At 37.9% G+C, this 18,655-nt stretch overlaps 2 protein-coding genes and 1 long non-coding RNA gene across 4 annotated transcripts in view; 2 read left to right on the plus strand and 1 right to left on the minus strand.

The window, feature by feature from the left end:
* LOC121367817 overlaps positions 1-4,079 on the minus strand; it is a 4,753-nt gene extending 674 nt beyond the window's left edge. Inside the window, exons 1-3 of the mRNA XM_041492201.1 lie at positions 3,781-4,079; positions 2,884-2,935; positions 1-112 (exon numbers count right to left, since the gene is read on the minus strand). The exon at positions 1-112 is cut by the window's left edge and continues 674 nt beyond it. Of these exons, the coding sequence (XP_041348135.1) occupies positions 1-112; positions 2,884-2,935; positions 3,781-3,884 (268 nt within the window). The 5' untranslated portion in view covers positions 3,885-4,079. The remainder of the gene's footprint in view (positions 113-2,883; positions 2,936-3,780) is intronic.
* Positions 4,080-4,206: 127 nt separating this feature from the next.
* LOC121367818 lies at positions 4,207-8,145 on the plus strand. Its single transcript, XM_041492202.1, has 4 exons — positions 4,207-4,471; positions 5,989-6,046; positions 6,503-6,608; positions 7,740-8,145. The coding sequence occupies exons 1-4, from the start codon at positions 4,419-4,421 to the stop codon at positions 8,009-8,011; spliced, it is 489 nt and encodes a 162-aa protein (XP_041348136.1). The 5' UTR covers positions 4,207-4,418; the 3' UTR covers positions 8,012-8,145.
* A 4,411-nt stretch (positions 8,146-12,556) lies between these two features.
* On the plus strand, positions 12,557-17,292 carry LOC121391508. 2 transcript variants are annotated; one of them, XR_005960367.1, is made up of 4 exons: positions 12,557-12,615; positions 14,355-14,444; positions 16,073-16,208; positions 17,147-17,292. It is a non-coding gene; the product is annotated as an uncharacterized LOC121391508 (long non-coding RNA). The 2 variants fall into 2 exon arrangements; XR_005960368.1 differs by lacking the exon at positions 12,557-12,615 and adding an exon at positions 13,424-13,459.
* Positions 17,293-18,655: the final 1,363 nt, after the last annotated feature.

The raw sequence follows: 18,655 nt of genomic DNA on the forward strand, positions 1-18,655 counted from the left end.
CGGGATTGTACTGCCACCGTCGTTGGCAAGGTTCTTGCAAATGTACACGTTTTGGCAACTCTTCCTCGCGGCGAATTGGGTCACCGGAGTCGTACCACTTGTCTGTCCAATGCTGAAATGCATTAAAATAATAAACAACATGTACCAAAAATTAAAATGACACGCGGTATTCAGACCCATCGAAACTTCTGGAGCTATATCTATAATAAAATAGCCAAAGCCGTTTTCACACTTTCCAGTTGTTCCGACAGCTTCTCCCCTTGATTTGTACTGCCGACAGTTTTCTTAGTACTTACGCGATGCCGCACTTCGCAAGGATCTCTTGTTTTATTTCATTAAAGGAATGTTAAAGTTTCTTTTGTTTAACGACACCACTAGAGCAATTGATTAATTAATTAATCGTCGGATATTAAATGTCAAACATTTGGTTATTCTTCTACGTAGTCATCAGAGGAATCCAACTACATTTTTCCATTAGCAGCAAGGCATGGGCGGATCCAAGGGGGGGGGGGACCAGGGGGACGCGTCCCCCCCCAAAAAATTGTTCAAGTGCCCTCAAAATGTCCAAGTGCCCTTTTAGTTTGTAGATTTTTTTTTTTTTTAAGTAAACAATAATTATATTGTAGATAAATGAAATCAAGATTTTCGTGTACATGCGCAAGCTTGCAGATATGTGTCTGTGTTATTGAGTCTCAATGGGGCCCCATTGAGGTTCTAACGCGAGTGACGCCAATTTACTTCATTATTGCTAGTATATTATGACGTAGAACTGTAGGAATTCATATTAATTGTAAATATCAAAACTTGTAGTAAGGTGCCCTTTTGACGAGTCAATGTGCCCTTCTTTTTTGGTCCCCCCCTAAAAATATTTCCTGGATCCGCCCATGCAAGGGATCTTTTATATGCACTTTCCCACAGACAGGAAAGCACATACCACGGCCTTTGACCAGTTATGGTGCACTGGTTGGAAATAGAAAAAAATAAATGAGTTGAATGGATCCACCATGGTGGTTTGATCCTACGACGTAAGCACCTCGGGCAAGCACTCAACCGACTGAGCTAAATTCCGCCCCTTTTGCGCACATATTCAGTCGACTATCGTACACACATAGTGCTAAACATTGGGTACAAATAGTAATTGTATAAATTCAACGGCAATGGAGGCCGCCTTCTTAGAAGCGGTCATATTTTGAGAGAAAAGCCCAGTATAAGGACACCATTCTGATCTACCGGTAAATAATCCCGTAATGACCAAGGGTTACATATAGTATATAAATATTGCTTAATACTGATAACGGAAGACCGTTTGGACGTTTTCTAGGGAAATAGTGTATTTTAATCGAATATTCTGGGGATCATTCTGGGTAATTTAAACTGCTTTTCGACGATTTTGAAAGGAAGAATGGGTAATGGTGACAAGACTTTGGCCTCACCTACCCTCAAAAGCGTACGAGACGGGGGGGGGGGGGGGGGGGGTGGGGAAGAGAAGAAAAACCTCAAATTCGGCCACAAATTATAGATATTCACGGAAAATATGCTAACCTGAAACCTTTTTAACATGTATTTCCATCATTTCAGCCTAAAACATTAGTTGTAATCTATGTAAAAATGCGCAGAGATTCGTTTGCAACCCTATATATCTGCAGGGCAGGGAATAGTGGTTGGGGTGACAACTGCAAAACCTCTAATTCGGGCAAAGATGATACAGATATTTTTAATGCCATGTATTTCAGTCATTGTAACCCATGCGAAAGTGCGTAGTTATTCGTCTGCAACTCCACATTAGCTTTTTGGTAGTAATGCTAATATGAATAAAGAGTTTGGATATATTTAAAATTAACCACCCGATATTTACTTTCGACCAATTCGTTCTAAATTATGCGTTATATCAAATTACCATAAGAAACAACACAACAGGATTTATATTCATCCCCACATTTTCCCTCCCCACCGTTCCTTCTGTCTTGGGCGGAAGGCTAACACACGCCCAAGAAGAGCGTGCGGTACAACAGCTTGCTCTGAATATGTACATTAAACTAATTAACTGACTGACCGGCCTCGGTGGCGTCGTGGTTAGGCCATCGGTCTACAGGCTGGTAGGTACTGGGTTCGGATCCCAGTCAAGGCATGGGATTTTTAATCCAGATACCGACTCCAAACCCTGAGTGAGTGCTCCGCAAGACTCAATGGGTAGGTGTAAACCACTTGCACCGACCAGTGATCCATAACTGGTTCAACAAAGGCCATGGTTTGTGCTATCCTGCATGTTGGAAGCGCAAATAAAAGATCCCTTGCTGCTAATCGGAAAGAGTAGCCCATGTAGTGGCGACAGCGGGTTTCCTCTCAAAATCTGTGTGGTCCTTAACCATATTATGTCTGACGCCATATAATCGTAAATAAAATGTGTTGAGTGCGTCGTTAAATAAAACATTTCTTTTTAATTAACCGACTAGATATCGGTAGGTACTGAGACTGGATTTGCAACTTGCACCCAGGTACCGGCTCCCACCCAGAACGAATTTAACGATTCAATGGGTAGTAGTACGGGTAGTCTCTCATTAACCGTTAACCATAAGCGTACGAGACAGGGCAGGATGGGGAAACTGTCCCCCTGTGCTGGAGCAAATCCTCAAATTCGTGCAAAAATGATAGAGATATTCGGGCAAAATGTGTTAACCTGTGGTCTTTTTACCATGTATCTCCATCAGTCTACCCGTTGTAATCCATGTGAAGATGCATGGTGATTAGTTTGCAAGCCCATTTAGCTGTTAGGCAGTAATGCTGATATGAAAAAAAAATGGTTACCCAAATTCGGGCATTTGTTTTAATTCGGGCCAAAATCACTGGAACCAGTGATAATTATGTTATATAATATTCACTCACCTGGTGCGAGTCTCGTCCTTTCTTAATTGTAAACTTTTCTGGCTCTGTTCCTCTATAAAATAAAATAAAAACGAGAAATTGTACTACATGCAATTGTATTATACGTATTAACATATAACGTATTACACATGTATATATGCTAATATACAGAACATTCAAATTTACAGATCTATTTATCTAACTGTATGCCTAAAATTAGAATAGTATATCAAAACGCAATATTGAGTGATTTTGTGTGTGAATTAATATTGCAAAAGGGATGTTATACAAATCAGGCCCGTAGGAACGATATCTGGAGTGTGTGTGTGGTGGGGGGGGGGGGGGGTCAATCTCCAATGGGAAGGGGCACAAGCTAGATTTTTATCTTTATATTGAGTAGGACAAAAACGTATATCTTCGTCCTCAAGTGTGTGTGTGTGTGTGTGTGTGTGTTACTGTATGCACAGCCTCCCCCCACCCCCCACCCCCTCCCCCGGTTCCTACGGGCTTGCAAACACCTAAACAAATTGTGCGTTTAGTTGGTTAACTGCACAAATGTATTATTATGTTAGCATATGCATAGTGATTATACATGTTTGTTTTGTTGTTGCTGGGGGGGGGGGGGGGGGGCAGTCAGTTGTGTGTGTGTGTGTGTGTGTGTGTGTTACAATAAGTGCAATTTGTGAAATACATAAATTACAATGAAAGGATAACTATTTTACATAATAGTAAATAATAAAATTATTGTTTTGCACTATAGAAAGCGAAAACAAATTCCACTCAGGGCGATCGATCCTATAACCCAACGTACCTACTTCCGAGCGTACCTACTACCGACTAACCCCTCCTCCTATTAAAATAACATTTTAAAAAGAAGAATGAAGAAAGAGAGAAGAACATGCACATTATGATATCTACCTGAACATCTCCTGGGACGACGGGTATTTCGGTACAGTCGGTGGATAGTTCACCCAGTACGGGTATCGACTCTGTGATCTATTGTGGAATAATGTATCAGCCATGATTGCCTTCTACCCACTAGTACTTGAAAAATAACAGCGATATTATACTAGTGGGATTATCTGCATTAGGTGACGTCACTCGATTGTTCGATATTCAACAATCAGTGATTTTCTGATTATATCAAAAACTGGTCCGAAAGTAGACTAGAAATCCAAAAGATAACAGATTTATATGTAAAAAATAAAGTTATCGTGCAACCTCGCTATGTTAATGAAAAATTAAAAGCATAAACAGGATGTTTACATTTGTCCATGTTTTAAGTGACTAGCAACGGGCGTCATGGAGACGTTGACAAAATCTGAGGCCGCTTGTGAAATGGCGAAAGAAATCACTGGATAAAATATAAACAATAGAAATTTCTTTTTACAGTAAACCCGTTGACTAAAAAAATAAAATAAAATATAATAATAATTTTGAAAAATAATAATAGAAAGGAAAATACCAGGTCCGGCTCGCCAAAAAGAAGTCAGTCGTTAAATAACACCCGGAGACGTGTGTTTATTTGTCAGACGCAAAAAAGTAATCAAACAGCGATGTCGGCTGCTGCAGATTTTCTGTCTATTCCAGCCAAACTTCCCAAGTTATGGTATGTATATTGTGTATTGACTATTGTAGTATGTTTGGAGCCATATTATTACATACAGCCGTTAAATAATAACAATGGCCTTGGGAGTGTATTTGGAAGGTGGGAGTGGGCGGGCTCTGTCAGTTCGATGGTCGGAGGGAAAGAAAAGGAAATGTTTTATTTAACGACACGCTCAACACATTGTATTTACGGTTATATGGCGCCGGACATATGGTTAAGGACCACGGATATATTGAGAGAGGAAATCCGCTGTCGCCACTTCATGGGCTACTCTTTTTCGATTAGCAGTAAGGGATCTTTTGTATGCACCATCTCACAGACAAGATAGTACATACCACGTCCTTTGTTACACCAGTTTGGAGCACTGGCTGGGAAAAATATCCGCCCGGTCCCCCCCCCCCTTCCCTAACCCTAACCCTAACCTTAAACCCAACCCTAACCCCAACCCCAACCCCAAACCCAAACCCAACCCCAAAACCAACCCCACTAGTCCAGCCATGTTTATATGTTGTTTTATGTACTGATTTGATATATATGTCTATGTTTATATATATATTATCCTGACATGATATGAAAGAATGTAAGTCTAGAGGACACTCAAACCTTAAATTTCCATTTGTAGGCAGGGATCTTTTATATGTATTTTCCAACAAACAGGACAGCACATACCACGGCCTTCAATGTCGTTAAATATTCATTCATCCATTTCGTATACCAGTATAGGCGTCGGAAAATAATACATTCTCCCCAGTTATAAATCAAATTAATATATAAATTCCCACCACCCTTCCCTAATTTCAGTTACTGTCAAATTCCAGTGACCAGTCATGAGATATGTGTGTGTGTGTGTGGGGGGGGGGGGGGGGGGGATGGCTTCGCCGGAGATTTTCGATCCTACGATCCATGTACAAAGGCAGATCTCTACCGAATAAGACAAATTCAGTCCCCATAACAAAATAGTGTTTAACCTCTCTCTCTCTCTCTCTCTCTCTCTCTCTCTCTCTCTCTCTCTCTCTCTCTCTCTCTCTCTCTCTCTCTCTCTCTCTCCCTCCCTCCCTCTCTCTCTCTCTCTCTCTCTCTCTCTCTCTCTCTCTCTCTCTCTCTCTCTCTCTCTCTCTAAACCACACATATTATTCACATAGTGTGGATAAATTATTAAGTTTATAAAATGCACATACAAGCATCAACAAATTCCGATTCAAGTAGGGCTATATATATATTAGTAGCACAGCTATCGACATAAAAATAGTACAAATTAAAATTTTATATTTATACAAGTTTAAAACAAAAAGAAGAAATATGAGTAAAACGTCTGTTAAAAACAAATGGTAGTATAATTATATATAGTATTGCACATATTATAGATTGTATGTATCATATCAACCATAGGTCAAATATTATAAATAATTATTATTTTAGAATATATATTCGATTTTCAATTCATTTTAAATTAATGACATAATTTTATGTATATAATTTATATTTATGATGACTATGATAGCATGAATATTATTCAGGCAACCCAAACTTCATGAATGGAATCCGTACCACTGCAGTGCGCCAGATGTTGCACAGGTATTACTAAACAAAAAAACAAAACAAAAAATTATATATATTCTTTTTGATAACTTACGAAATCAGCAACTCCAAAACTATTTCTCATTATTAAATAACCTTTTTCCAGCTATCTACACTATAGATGATTCCTATTTTTCACATGGTCTTTCATTTACATGAATTTATAAAAGTAGTTTAACTACACCTTAGCACATTGTTTAATCAGCAACATCATCTAATTAAAGTGTCTTTTAAAACATTTTATTGCTTACACATGTACACAGTTATATATATTGTGCAAGATTTGGCCAACTTACCAAGCTTTCTATTTACAAATAATATAATACTGGAGACTGGAATTGTTTTTGAATAAAGTAAATAATTTTAAAATAATAATAATAATAAAAAGAAGAAGAAAATGCCAACTTTATTAAAATGGGTAAAAATTTAGCATTCTTCTGTTTGTGTTCCCAGGCTGGGTGGCGAAAATGGAGTGCCGAACATCCAGATTGGTACGCAAGGCGTGATACGTCACAGCACCCTGACTGGTACAACCGGCGCAGAGATACGATAAGACGAGGTAAAATAGTTCGATGATTCGGTTCCGCGGATCATGCGTATGCATGCCAGTGGGACCTGGGGGGGGGGGGGGGGGGGGGGGTACCTCCCCACTTGAGGACGAAAGTGAACGTTTGTTTGACCATGGGTGGGTTGTGAATGTGTGGGGGTAGTGGTGGGGGTGGGGGTGGGTGGGTGCCGCTGTCCCACTTGAGGACAAAATGAATGTTTGTTTGACCTACTCTATAAATAATTCCATACGTACTAAAAACAAATTCATATTAGAAAATAAAATGAAGTTAGACAAATAAACACTAGAACGATCAAAAAATAAATTTAATACATAGCCAAAAATATGTTATGTAGAAAAATGTATTTAATACGCACTGACGTAGCCAGAATTTTATATGGGGGGAGGGGCAACCCACACTATATATATATGTATGTATGTGTGTATGTGTGTATGTATGAATGTGTGTGTGTATGTATGTATGTATGTATGTATGTATGTACGTATGTGTGTATGTGTGTGTGTGTGTGTGTGTGTGTGTGTGTGTGTATGTATGTATATGTGTGTATGTATGTATGTGTGTATGTATGTGTGTATGTATATATGATTTTATAAAATTTAATATAGGAAGAAAAAAGAGGTTGATGGGGTATTGTGCCCTTGCCCCCCCCCCCCTTCCCCGCTACGCCATTGTTAATATGCAATACAGTCGTTAAAAAGTCAATTGCAGCAAATTTAGGACAGTCCCTTTAAAGCTTTGTGCTAGCGATGCTCGCAAAACTATCAGCAATCTGCCTTCATATACCAAGGTTGGTGCGACAGCGAATTCCGATCACAATCAACGGTGATCCAACCTACTGATGCTCTCTGGAAACCAGGCTTTATTGTGATTAAGACCCCACACCCAAAACAAAAACGAAACAAACAAAAAACACACACACAAAATTAATAATAACAAAAATAAAAATAAATAAAAGCAACAAAAAACCTAAAAAGAAAACCCCTCACACAAACCTGCACAAAAACCCACACAAACAACAACAAAAAACGACAAAAACAACAACTCAACAGCTATGTTTTACCCTGCATGTATATGTCAATTTGTGTGAACAAATCGATGTTTATCTTTGCTTTTGTTTTCAGCGGATTACAAGAATGTAAACTGGCACTACGAACGTCCGTCGAAACCCACCAGCCGCACCCATGACGACTTCGTGCCCTACGCCAACGACGTCATGCACCAGGACGTCATCAAGCCCATGCCACACAACAAGGCATACGGCGGCAGCTTCAGCTTTCCCAAACCATATCCATTCGACATCCCAGCCCCTAAATGGGGTTTGTTTAACCCTCCCCACTACCAGGAACCAATAAGATTGGACAGCTTCCCGCCTATTAGATACAACGGATATTAAATAGGCGATTGTTTGAACATCAATTAAAAGACATTTCTACACATCTAATATGTTAAGATATGGAATGTAAATTTTAAGGAACTATGTAACATTACTTTAATGTCTATGTTTATGTGAATAAAATTTCGGTATTATACGGTTACTTTTAATATACACACTAGATAATTTTATAAGTGCAATTTGTATTATTTGCAACTTCAGCAGTATGCTTTTTCAGAACAGAACAGAACTTTATATCTCTGAGATCACCAAACGGTGATATATTGAGGTAAAATACATGTATTAAGAGGCCACAGTATATAAAACAAACTTATTGAGCACGGTTAAATTAATACATTCCAATTACCTTATTTTTGAAGGTGACATGTCGAAAATTGATTTATAGTCAACAATGTAGCACACAACCATTAATTAGCAGTACAGACGGTAAACAAACAAAAAAGAAGAAAAAAAAGAACGAACAACAAACGTTTTAAAGACTGCATATGTGGCAACCTATAATGAGCGGCCACCTGTCTTAAGCGGTCGCTTTTTTTCTACTCTCTTGAGTGACCGCTTAAGACAGGTTTGACTATATATATATATATATATATATATATATATATATATTATATATCAGGCGCGGATCCAGGATTTTTAAATAGGGGTGGCCCGAGGGCGCGAAGCGCCCGAGATTCCTAGGGGGGGGGGGGGGTCCGGGGGCATGCTCCCCCGCGAAATTTTGAAATTTAAGTGGCCTGAAACGCGATTTCCTCGTATCTGAGTAACAAAATAGCTATATTAACGTTTTTGGTATTGTCATACTGTTTTTGTTATCTTCAAAATTTCATAAACTCTGGTCTCTTCTTTTTTTTAAAGTTAAAGTGGCCATCTCTCCTTCCCATATTAGGCTGGTTTTCCGTTGACTGCGGCTGCCGGTAAATGGGAAGAAATATCGAAACAGTTGTTTCAGTAATATATTAAAGCAGTCAGAAACATTTTTAATATACAGTCAGTAACATTTTATGCAGAAACATATATTTGTTATGTAATTACAATCATTAAAAAGTCTCTGTTGGTCGATACCATCTTAAAAATTGCAGCAAACTCAGGAATGTCCCTTTAAGACGATTTTCATGAACAAAATATAATTTAAAGACTCTTGGGAAATAAGTGCATTTTTGTGTAATTCCACTCTAGTGTATGCTATAGTTAAAACAAAATAATAACTTGACCCCAAAAATGGGGGGGGGGGGGGGGGCCGGCCCCTTGGGCCCCCCACTAAATCCGCGCCTGTATATATATATATATATTAACAACTGCAGTGTACTGTGAACAAATTATGCTATATAATTAATTATGGTACATAATAATAGTAATAATACATCAATGATACAATTAAAAAAAAGAGGATAATTTTCGCGTTAGGAAAATATTATTTAGGATAGATATTTAAGCTATCATTCCATACCTGTCTGTACTGGTCTTTTAACCGTTGAGATACAAATAAAATTTATGAACGAATGCGTTATTATTTATAATATTTTGATTTAACCAATAATTGCCCAGGCCTAATTTGTATAGCGTATCTTCTATATCAATTATCTACTTAAATTTATACCCATGCTTGGCAGTTTCATGTATGATAATTCTATATAATTCATTGAAATGTAGCATCGTCTCGTGGAGAGGGATTTGTATAGCGTATCTTCTATATCAATTATCTACTTAAATTTATACCCATGCTTGGCAGTTTCATGTATGATAATTCTATATAATTCATTGAAATGTAGCATCGTCTCGTGGAGAGGGATTTGTATAGGCTTATCTCATGTTTGCAGTAAGCAAAGAGGCCCAAAAACTAACATCCTGGTTTTGATGGGCGGGACGTAGAGCAGTGGTACAGCGCTTGCTCGATGCGCGGTCGGTGTGGGATCGATCACCGTCGGTGAACCCATTGGGCTATTTCTCGTTCCAGCCAGTGCACCACGACTGATATATCAAAAGCCGTAGTATGTACTACCCTTTTCTGTGGGATGGTGCATATAAAAGATCCCTTGCTGCTAATCGAAAAGAGTAGCACATGAAGTGGCGACAGCGGGTTTCCTCACTCAATATCTGTGTGCTCCTTAACCATATGTCTGACGCCATATAACCGTAATTAAAATATGTTGAGTGCGTCGTTAAATAAAACATTTCTTTCTTTCTTTCCTGCTTTTTATCTTAACATCCAGAGAAAAATCACCACGTTTGCCATAAATCATAAGTAATGGGGTACGTTTTTTTAAGCTTCAATAAGTCTCTTAAAAAATAACTGTATTTGTTCAATATTTTGATTATTTCTAAATCCCCATATTTCTGAAGAATATAATAGAACTATCAAAAATGCGAAACTGACAGTTTATAGGTAAGCTTAAATTTCTATTTCTAATCTTTAACAAGGTCATTCCTTTTTAGCTTGCGACATAAGCGTCTTTTTTTGCTTGAATAAATTATTCATTTCAGCAAAATATGATGCCTAGGTGTTTATAGCTATCGACAATATCTAATTTTATATCTTTGTTGTAACAAGGCATTTTCTTCTTGTTTTTCTAACCAAAGATAATTATTTTAGACTTATCAGTATTTATTTTTAATTTCCATTTATCACAATATTCTGAAAAAGAAACCCCACATTTAATCTTATATCTAGAGATCTACGGCCACAATTATATATCATCAGCATAAAGTAAAAAAATAATGACTATAAATAAATCAATATTGTTATTTTCATAATCTAGTTTGATCCCATTACATTGTTTGTCTGTTCATAAATTCTCTAAATCGTTTAGATATATAGCAAATAAAATAGGTAAAATCTTTTCGCTTTGACGAATGCCCCCCCCCCCCCCCCCCCCCCCCCAGTGCTGAAGCAAATCGTCGAATTCAGGCAAAAACGATGGAAAATTTTCAACATGTATTTTCATCATTCTACTCATAATACTAGTTGAAATCCATGTAAAAATGCGTAGTAATTCGTTTGCAAGCCTCTATAGCCGTTTGGTAGTAATCCCAATATGAATAAACGTTGTTTTCTATTCCCAGATTCGGGCAAAAATCAGCCTGTACTCCCTACAAAAATGGGAGCGCGGACGTCTATTGTAGAAACATTTTTATGTTTTTAAAATTATTATTATTTTTATTATTTTTTGTTGTTCAGAATATGCCATGATTTCTAACGTCGTATAGGTGAGACCCCATTCATTGTTAATATATATAGGCGTATTGAACTATTATTTATTATTTATATCCCACATAGAAACATGCGAGGATTTTTAGACTGCATGACCAGTGATAACAGATATCACGTTTTTTATTACATGGATTTTGTACACAGACGTAATGTTCTATCTACCCATGGGCGTCATTTGCAAGGAAAAAGTGCGGGAGGGGGGGGGGGGGGGGGGGGGGGGACAATGGGTTCTACCAATATTTCGTGCGACTAATCGCGAGCGCCTTAGGCGTGAAACAACTCTAGGAGGGTCTGGGGCATGCCCCCCCCCCCCCCCCCCCGAAAATTTTGAAAAATGAAGGTCATTGTGGCTGTCTGAGAACATTATTTAGAGTAAAGTGGGGGGGACATCAGATATTCTGTCCCCCCCACTGCTAAAAGTTGGGGGGGGGGCATGTCCCCCCTGTCCCCCACCAAATGACGCCCATGTATCTACCACGCAGTTGATCTCACTACAATACGTCAGTAAAATCATATGTAACCACTATAGAACTGTTGAGCCAATGTTGGTGTGCCGGTAAATGCAAGGGCGTAGCGTGGTTTGGACCGGGGTGGGATGGGGGGTGTTGGGTAGAATATGAACCTAACGGACCCTTTTATCTACAATTCCCCTCGCCTGGGATGTTTACGTCGCAGGATCGAACCACCTCGATTAATAAAATCAAAATCAAATTATTATTGAAAGTTAAAGTTTGTTTTGTTTAACGACACCACTAGAACAAATTGATTTCTTAATCATCGGCTGTTGGATGTAAAAAATTTGGTAATAAATTTTTTCCATGCGAAGATATTTATATGCACCATCGCACAGACAGGACAGAAAATACCGCGGACTTTGATATTATACCAGTCGTGGTGCACTGGCTGGAACGAAAACTAGCCTAGTGGGTACACCAATGGGGATCGATCCCAGACCGACCGCGCATCAAGCGAGAGCTTTATCATTGGGCTACATCCCGTCCCTGTGTTGCCTTTGGTGCTATCTAGTATGTGTCACGCACATATTGGTAACAAAAACACTTTTATATTCACTATCGCACAGACAGGATAGCACATACCACGGACTTCGATATACCAATCGTGATGCACTGACTTGAATGAGAAATAGCCTAATGGAGCCCACCGACGGGGATCGATCTCAGATCTTCTCTGCATCAAGCGGGTGCTTTACCACTGGCCTGCGTCCCGCCCCTGTGTTGTCTTTGGTGCTATCTATATAGTATGCGTCACGCACACAGCGGACACAGAGATCACTGATAAGAACCTGGTGCTGGTTTCCCACACAAAGTTCCTTTTTAAACTAGAAATCATATCAACTGTTCTTACCGAACCATTGCTTTATTAAAGGATACGGGTGAGAAACCTTTGTTATTATTAGGGTTTATATATCATCTAGAATGAATTACGTAGCCTTTTGTTGCTGTTGTATATAACAAATTTACTGCTGTGGTAAATGTATTCGATTTATGAATAAAACATCGAAATACAATAGAGGAATATAAAAAAAATGGGAGGGGGCAGAGAGAGAGAGAGAGAGAGAGAGAGAGAGAGAGAGAGAGAGAGAGAGAGAGAGAGAGAGAGAGAGAGAGAGAGAGAGAGACTGACTCTTGTTCAAGAATCAGATGTGCAGTAAATTAATCTCATACAAATTTATTCTGAATGTTGTCCCTAAATTTTATATACTAAGCATCCACCTAGTATAAGACTGCTTGGTGGAGGCATCAACACTGGACTGTGCCAATAAAATTATTTTTTAAAAATCTGTTGGAGCCCAATTCACTAAACTGTCGCAATTTCGCAACTTGCAATATGTGAACAGACTTGCAAGGACAATACGATGTTGCTTTGTGAATTAAGCCCCTGCTTCTTTTCTTATTATTCTTCTTTTAATTATGTTTCTTCTTCTTCTTCTTCTTCTTCTTCTTCTTCTTCTTCGTCGACGTCGTCGTCGTCGTCTTCTTCTTCTTCTTCTTCTTCTTTATGTATATTTAAAAAAAAAAAAAAAAAAGTAAAATACCTACGAACTAACTCAACCCACTACAAGCGAGTTTAAGGAAACACTTTTTTTTCCAAGTTCTAATGGGTCATGTTTAATCAGAAGAACCGATAAGAATCAGGTGATGATTTCCCACACTGTTCCACGTTTAAATTTGTTCTTTACATTCTTAACCAACAGTTGCATTTAAAACAAGATACAGGTAAGATAACTGGCGTATGCTCCCGAGAGGCACCAGTAAATTATCATCACCGCAATTACCATCATCTTCATCTTCATATCATTTGCCACAATCATCATCCATGAAACTAATTTAAAATTTCACAAAATAAATTATTTAAACTCACTGACTCGATTTTGAGCTATCACAAAAACCAGGACAACAAACATCACTCTGGATTTCTCAAAATTGATAACTTATAGTCCGTCCAATCATTCTATAAAAAGGTTTGGGTTTTTTGTTTTTTTGTTTTGGTTTTGTGGGGTTTTTTCGTAAATAATTTCAGTTTGGTTTAACATAAGAAGAAAAGTAAACGCGTTTTGGAAATAACAAAAACATACTATTTTTGCGTGCAATTTACAAATCAGTCGGCTCAGAAATAAATAACTTGTAGTAAATTTCATAGTATGAAGAAAAGGCGTTCGCTGTGGAACAGACTATAAGCAATGTGACATCGACTAATTACACTGATTAGACTAATTTGTAACAAGGTTTAAAAAAATGTGTTTCATGGAACGTGCTGAAAACATTACCTCAGAGCTTTTTTTTTGTTTTTAAAAAACCCTAAAAAAAAAACATTCACCTAATACAACGAAAAAAAGGGTCTGTCTTCTTCTCAAAGTAGGGTTCAGTTCCAGGAAATACACATTCTTTTAGGCTTCGTTTGAGTCAGAACCTTTAAAGTTCTTTACGCGGTCTTATCATAATTGTATGGAATGGGAGACTTTCAGAAGAAATGATTGTCCAGTACACACCACAATGTCATATGCATTAACTTAAATAATAAAAAAGAGAAAGAAAGAAGGAAAATGACGTAATATACGTGTTGAAATCATGACTATGCTGCACACTTTTCAAATTGTGTTTTTGCCCCCAGATTTCAGCCATTGAAAGATGAAAGGTGTCGTTCTACTTTGTTTTGTCCTAATTGCTGTGGTTTCTGGTCAGCTATTTACAGCTCATCTTTGTAAGTTTTGGTTCCTCATCTTATATTATAATATAACTCAGAGGCGATAGTTATAATTTTATTATACATACATGTATATTAATTTTCATTTTTTTACAATCCCCTCCAAACCTCCCCCAAAGTTCCCTTGGCATTCCACGTCATGTCACTGCCCCCACCCCAATGGATTTTCTGGATCCGCCACTGTAACTGTCTAAGCTGTTGTACCCAGATGAGACCTAATTGCTAGTTACGGATGTTGGTTATTTGTTATAGTGTTCACAAGATCGACAGCCCCAATGAATAAATTGCAGTCCTCCCCCCACCCCCACCCCACCCCCCTCCGTCCAATTATGAGAAACGGAATATAGTTGAGTAGTAGTAATTCAGTAATATAGGCCCGATTTCAGTACGCTGCCCTGGGCACACGACTCGACTATTTTGGATTCTTTGTACAAGATAACTTTTAATGGTTAGTTCATAGCGATAAATCGGTGTACATGCACCAGTCTTTCAGTTCATTTCATCTGTAGTTATTTTCATGCTTATATCCAATTAAGGTTCAAGCACGCTGTTCTGGGAACACACACATAAGCTGTCCGGACCGTTTGTCTGGTTAATGAGAGAGAAGTCGGTGTTATGACGCAGGTCTACCCATTGAGTCGTTAAACTCGCTCTGGGTGGGAGCTACACCACCTAGGCCAGTACTAGTATTTCACCTTATCCACGAGTCCTCACTATTTACCTTGGTTTGGAGCCGGTACTTGCATCTACTAACTTGGGCACCTATTTATATATTCATATAGCGTCCATACATATAATTTTTTCTTTAGAAGTCAGTCAGAGGTTTCAGAATACGTGGTCATTTTTTTTCATTAAAGTTTGAGCAAGCATTTTCGCGTATTGTCGTACTTATAGTTATGTCGAGTTACGGTTCAAGCACGCTGCCTTGGGAACGCAGTTCAACTATCTGAACTGTCTTTCCAAGACAAAGGTAAAGGCGCAGATCCTAGTTTCAGCCCGTGAAAATGGAAACTAAATTTAGTTAATCTAGAAACCTGCAAAACACATTTGAATAAGGTTATAACAGAGAGAAGCTAAAGTGTGAAATGTTTAAATGGGGAAATATCGTCTTAAAACAGACTAGAGCTGGTCTCGATAACAATTACTTCTCAGACGAACGTGCGTTTTTAGAATTGTGAAAAAATGCATTTAGGATTATTACAAAAAACCTGAATGACCAGAACCACTTCATGTGTACGAAAATGGAATATTCTAAATAATAAAATGTAAGTACGACTATTTTAAATTTAAAAAACCCCGGCTTTAATAGTTAAAAACTAGGGTCTGTCACTTTAATGGTTTTTATTAGTGGTTAGTGAGAAAGAGAAGTCGGTGTAGAGGTGTAGTGTCGATACCTAGGATGCGAACCTAGTACCATAGGTGTCGGAAGATGATATGGACAGGGGAGGGGGATGGGTTATAAATTAATCTAAATTAACCGACTAGTAGTGGAGGGATAATATGAATAATACAGACGCTGTGATTGTCGAATTAACTGACTAGTAGTGAAGTGACATGAATACTATAGGTGCTGTGCAAGAGGAGTGTGAACCAGCATGGATGATGTTTTCCTCTTCTCCTTTTAGTTGATGGCTTAATCCAGGAGCTGGAAAAGATCGAAACCCGCCTTCACAAAACCGCTGTGATTACCCAGGCGACGTGTGTCCAGGACTGTCACGACAACATGCCAGTCAAACACTTGTGCAAGCACCTGTGTCACGAGTGAGTTTTCACCGACATTGACGCTTTAAACCATGCTCCATTTTCTGATTCAATGTATATACCTATATGAACTTGTTTCGTTATAACTGACATTAACATTTTAAACCATGCCCCATTTTCTGATTCAATGTATATACCTATATTAACTTGTTTTGTTATAACTGACATTAACATTTTAAACCATCCTCCATTTTCTGATTCAGAGTGCATACTTACTTTAACTTGTTTCATCATAAACTTCATTCCTATTCCAGACCAACACCATAACTTCTTTTTTTTTAAAGTATTTTTCTTCATATTTTAGTTTTTATGATCCATTAAGATAGATACATGTATTTGATTTACGTTAGGCGCATCCTCACGTGTGCTAGTCTATGCAAGCATCTATTACAAGGATAGGCTTACGGGCTCTAAGTGTTGCTGGAATTAAATGGTACTGCCCGAATCTGGATAACATTTCTGCCAACGAAACACTGCAAATTTTTACATGGATTACAACTAATATTGTGGGTAGAGAGGTGAAAATACGTGGTAAAAAAGGTTTTAGGCCAGCTCAGTTTGCTCGAATATCTCTATCGTTTTTACCTAAATTTGAGGATTTGGTCCAGCAGAGTCTCGTACGCTTATGATTAATGATCGATATCAACATGACCCATTATTCATTTTCTGATTCAGTCTGTATATTTACATTAACTTGTTCCATTGTAAAATTCATTCTGATTCCAGTACACAACCGTACCGGTATTAGTTTCCATTTCAGTTCTTATGATCCAATAAGATACTTGAACACACGGAAGCACATACACCTATGGCCAAGTCTAGACTACTTTACTTATTATTTGTTTTAAAAGCATGGAGCCTGGTGTTTATAATAAATATAAATACAAGATTGTGAAACGAAAATCAGTCACTTTTGATCCGTTTGACTTTTTTTTTAGAGCTGGAAAGATGTTTGACAATATCTCTGAAACATAACTGCTCAGCTTCGACGACAACAACCCATTTTGGTTTTCAAGCTACACACCAACATAGATTGAATATGTCCAACGCCAAAGAGTGAAATAAAAAAACATGTTTTCGTCAATATTTCTTAAACTGGTATTTGTACTATAATAAACTGAACCAAGAAAAGCATTTCATTTCACCTTATTTTCGTGCTTATAACCAATTAAGGTCCAAGCATGCTGTCCTGGGCACACACCTCAGCTATCTGGGCTGTCTGTCCAGGAGAGTGGGTTAGTTGTTTAGTGGGTAGTGACAGAGAAGAGGGTGTAGTGGCCTTACACCTACCCATTGAGCCTTTAAGAACTCGCTCTGGGTTGGAGCCGGTACCGGGCTACGAACCCTGTACCTACCAGCCTGTAGTCCGATGGCTTAACCACGACGCCACCGAGGCCGGTAAGAACAAGCAACACTAAATAGTATGCTTTGCAATTGGTTAACAGGTTGCTGCAACTGTTATTGTAATATTATTTCAATTTGATTGTCCGATTTCACATTGATGATATATATATATACTCATTAACAAGACTAAAAGTTGTGACATAAATTTTGGAAACAGAAATTAGATTAATAAGACTACTCAATATCATTGTGATCTTTTTAGACAATAACAATTACTTTTAACTACTAGAGATCAAATTTTCCTAGATAAAACAAAACATAACTAACACACAAACCATCACCCACAAACCAAAATAATTAAAATAAAAAATCCCCCCAAAAACACGGACACAATCACAAAAAGAAACACAAAACACCCCACCCACCACAAACTTTTTCCCAAGACGATGGATAAATAATAAGATACCAAAATAAATTTCCTTTCAATATTTATTCATATCATCCAGCAGTTCTTCACCAGATTAAAATATATAGTCTTATAGACTAAAATGGCGGTATTCATAAATTTTCAATTTGAGATAGTCACAAAATAAATAAGTGATTTGATTACTTTACAATACGTTGTGGTCAGAGTAACCCGAATGTCCTCTAGCCCTCCCATGTTTATATGTTGAAACCAACATAAACAGGGGAGGGCTAGAGGACACTTGACTCAAGTTGAGCTAAATAAACACATGCATAAACAGCGCTAATAAACGGATAGGAATTTGTTCCAATAATAGAAACAAACAGGTGCTTCGGACCGACTAGAATGACAGAAGTGGGAAAAGCAAACACACATTAAAAATAATTATTTCGGTCTCGAAGATGAAGAATTGGTCCCAAACCGGGGAAAAGGGCTATCACTCACCAAGCTTATGCATTTATTTATAGCTGCAACATCGCCACAAATTAGTAAAACCAGCTGATATAATTAATGTATTAGTTTTAGTTTGTTTTAACAATACAACTTCAGCACATTGATTTATTAATCATCGGCTATTGGATGTCAAACATTTGGTAATTTTGAGTCTTAGAAAGGAAGCCTGCTACATTTTTCCATT

Source organism: Gigantopelta aegis, chromosome 3, assembly GCF_016097555.1.
Source record: "Gigantopelta aegis isolate Gae_Host chromosome 3, Gae_host_genome, whole genome shotgun sequence".
In the NCBI taxonomy this organism is placed as follows: domain Eukaryota; kingdom Metazoa; phylum Mollusca; class Gastropoda; order Neomphalida; family Peltospiridae; genus Gigantopelta; species Gigantopelta aegis.

Coding starts and splice junctions, on each gene's coding strand:
- LOC121367818 (XM_041492202.1), top strand. CDS start 4,419: ATGTCGGCTGCTGCAGATTTTCTGTCTATTCCAGCCAAACTTCCCAAG. Junction 4,472..5,988: donor GCCAAACTTCCCAAGTTATG/GTATGTATATTG, acceptor AATATTATTCAG/GCAACCCAAACTTCATGAAT. Junction 6,047..6,502: donor GTGCGCCAGATGTTGCACAG/GTATTACTAAAC, acceptor TTGTGTTCCCAG/GCTGGGTGGCGAAAATGGAG.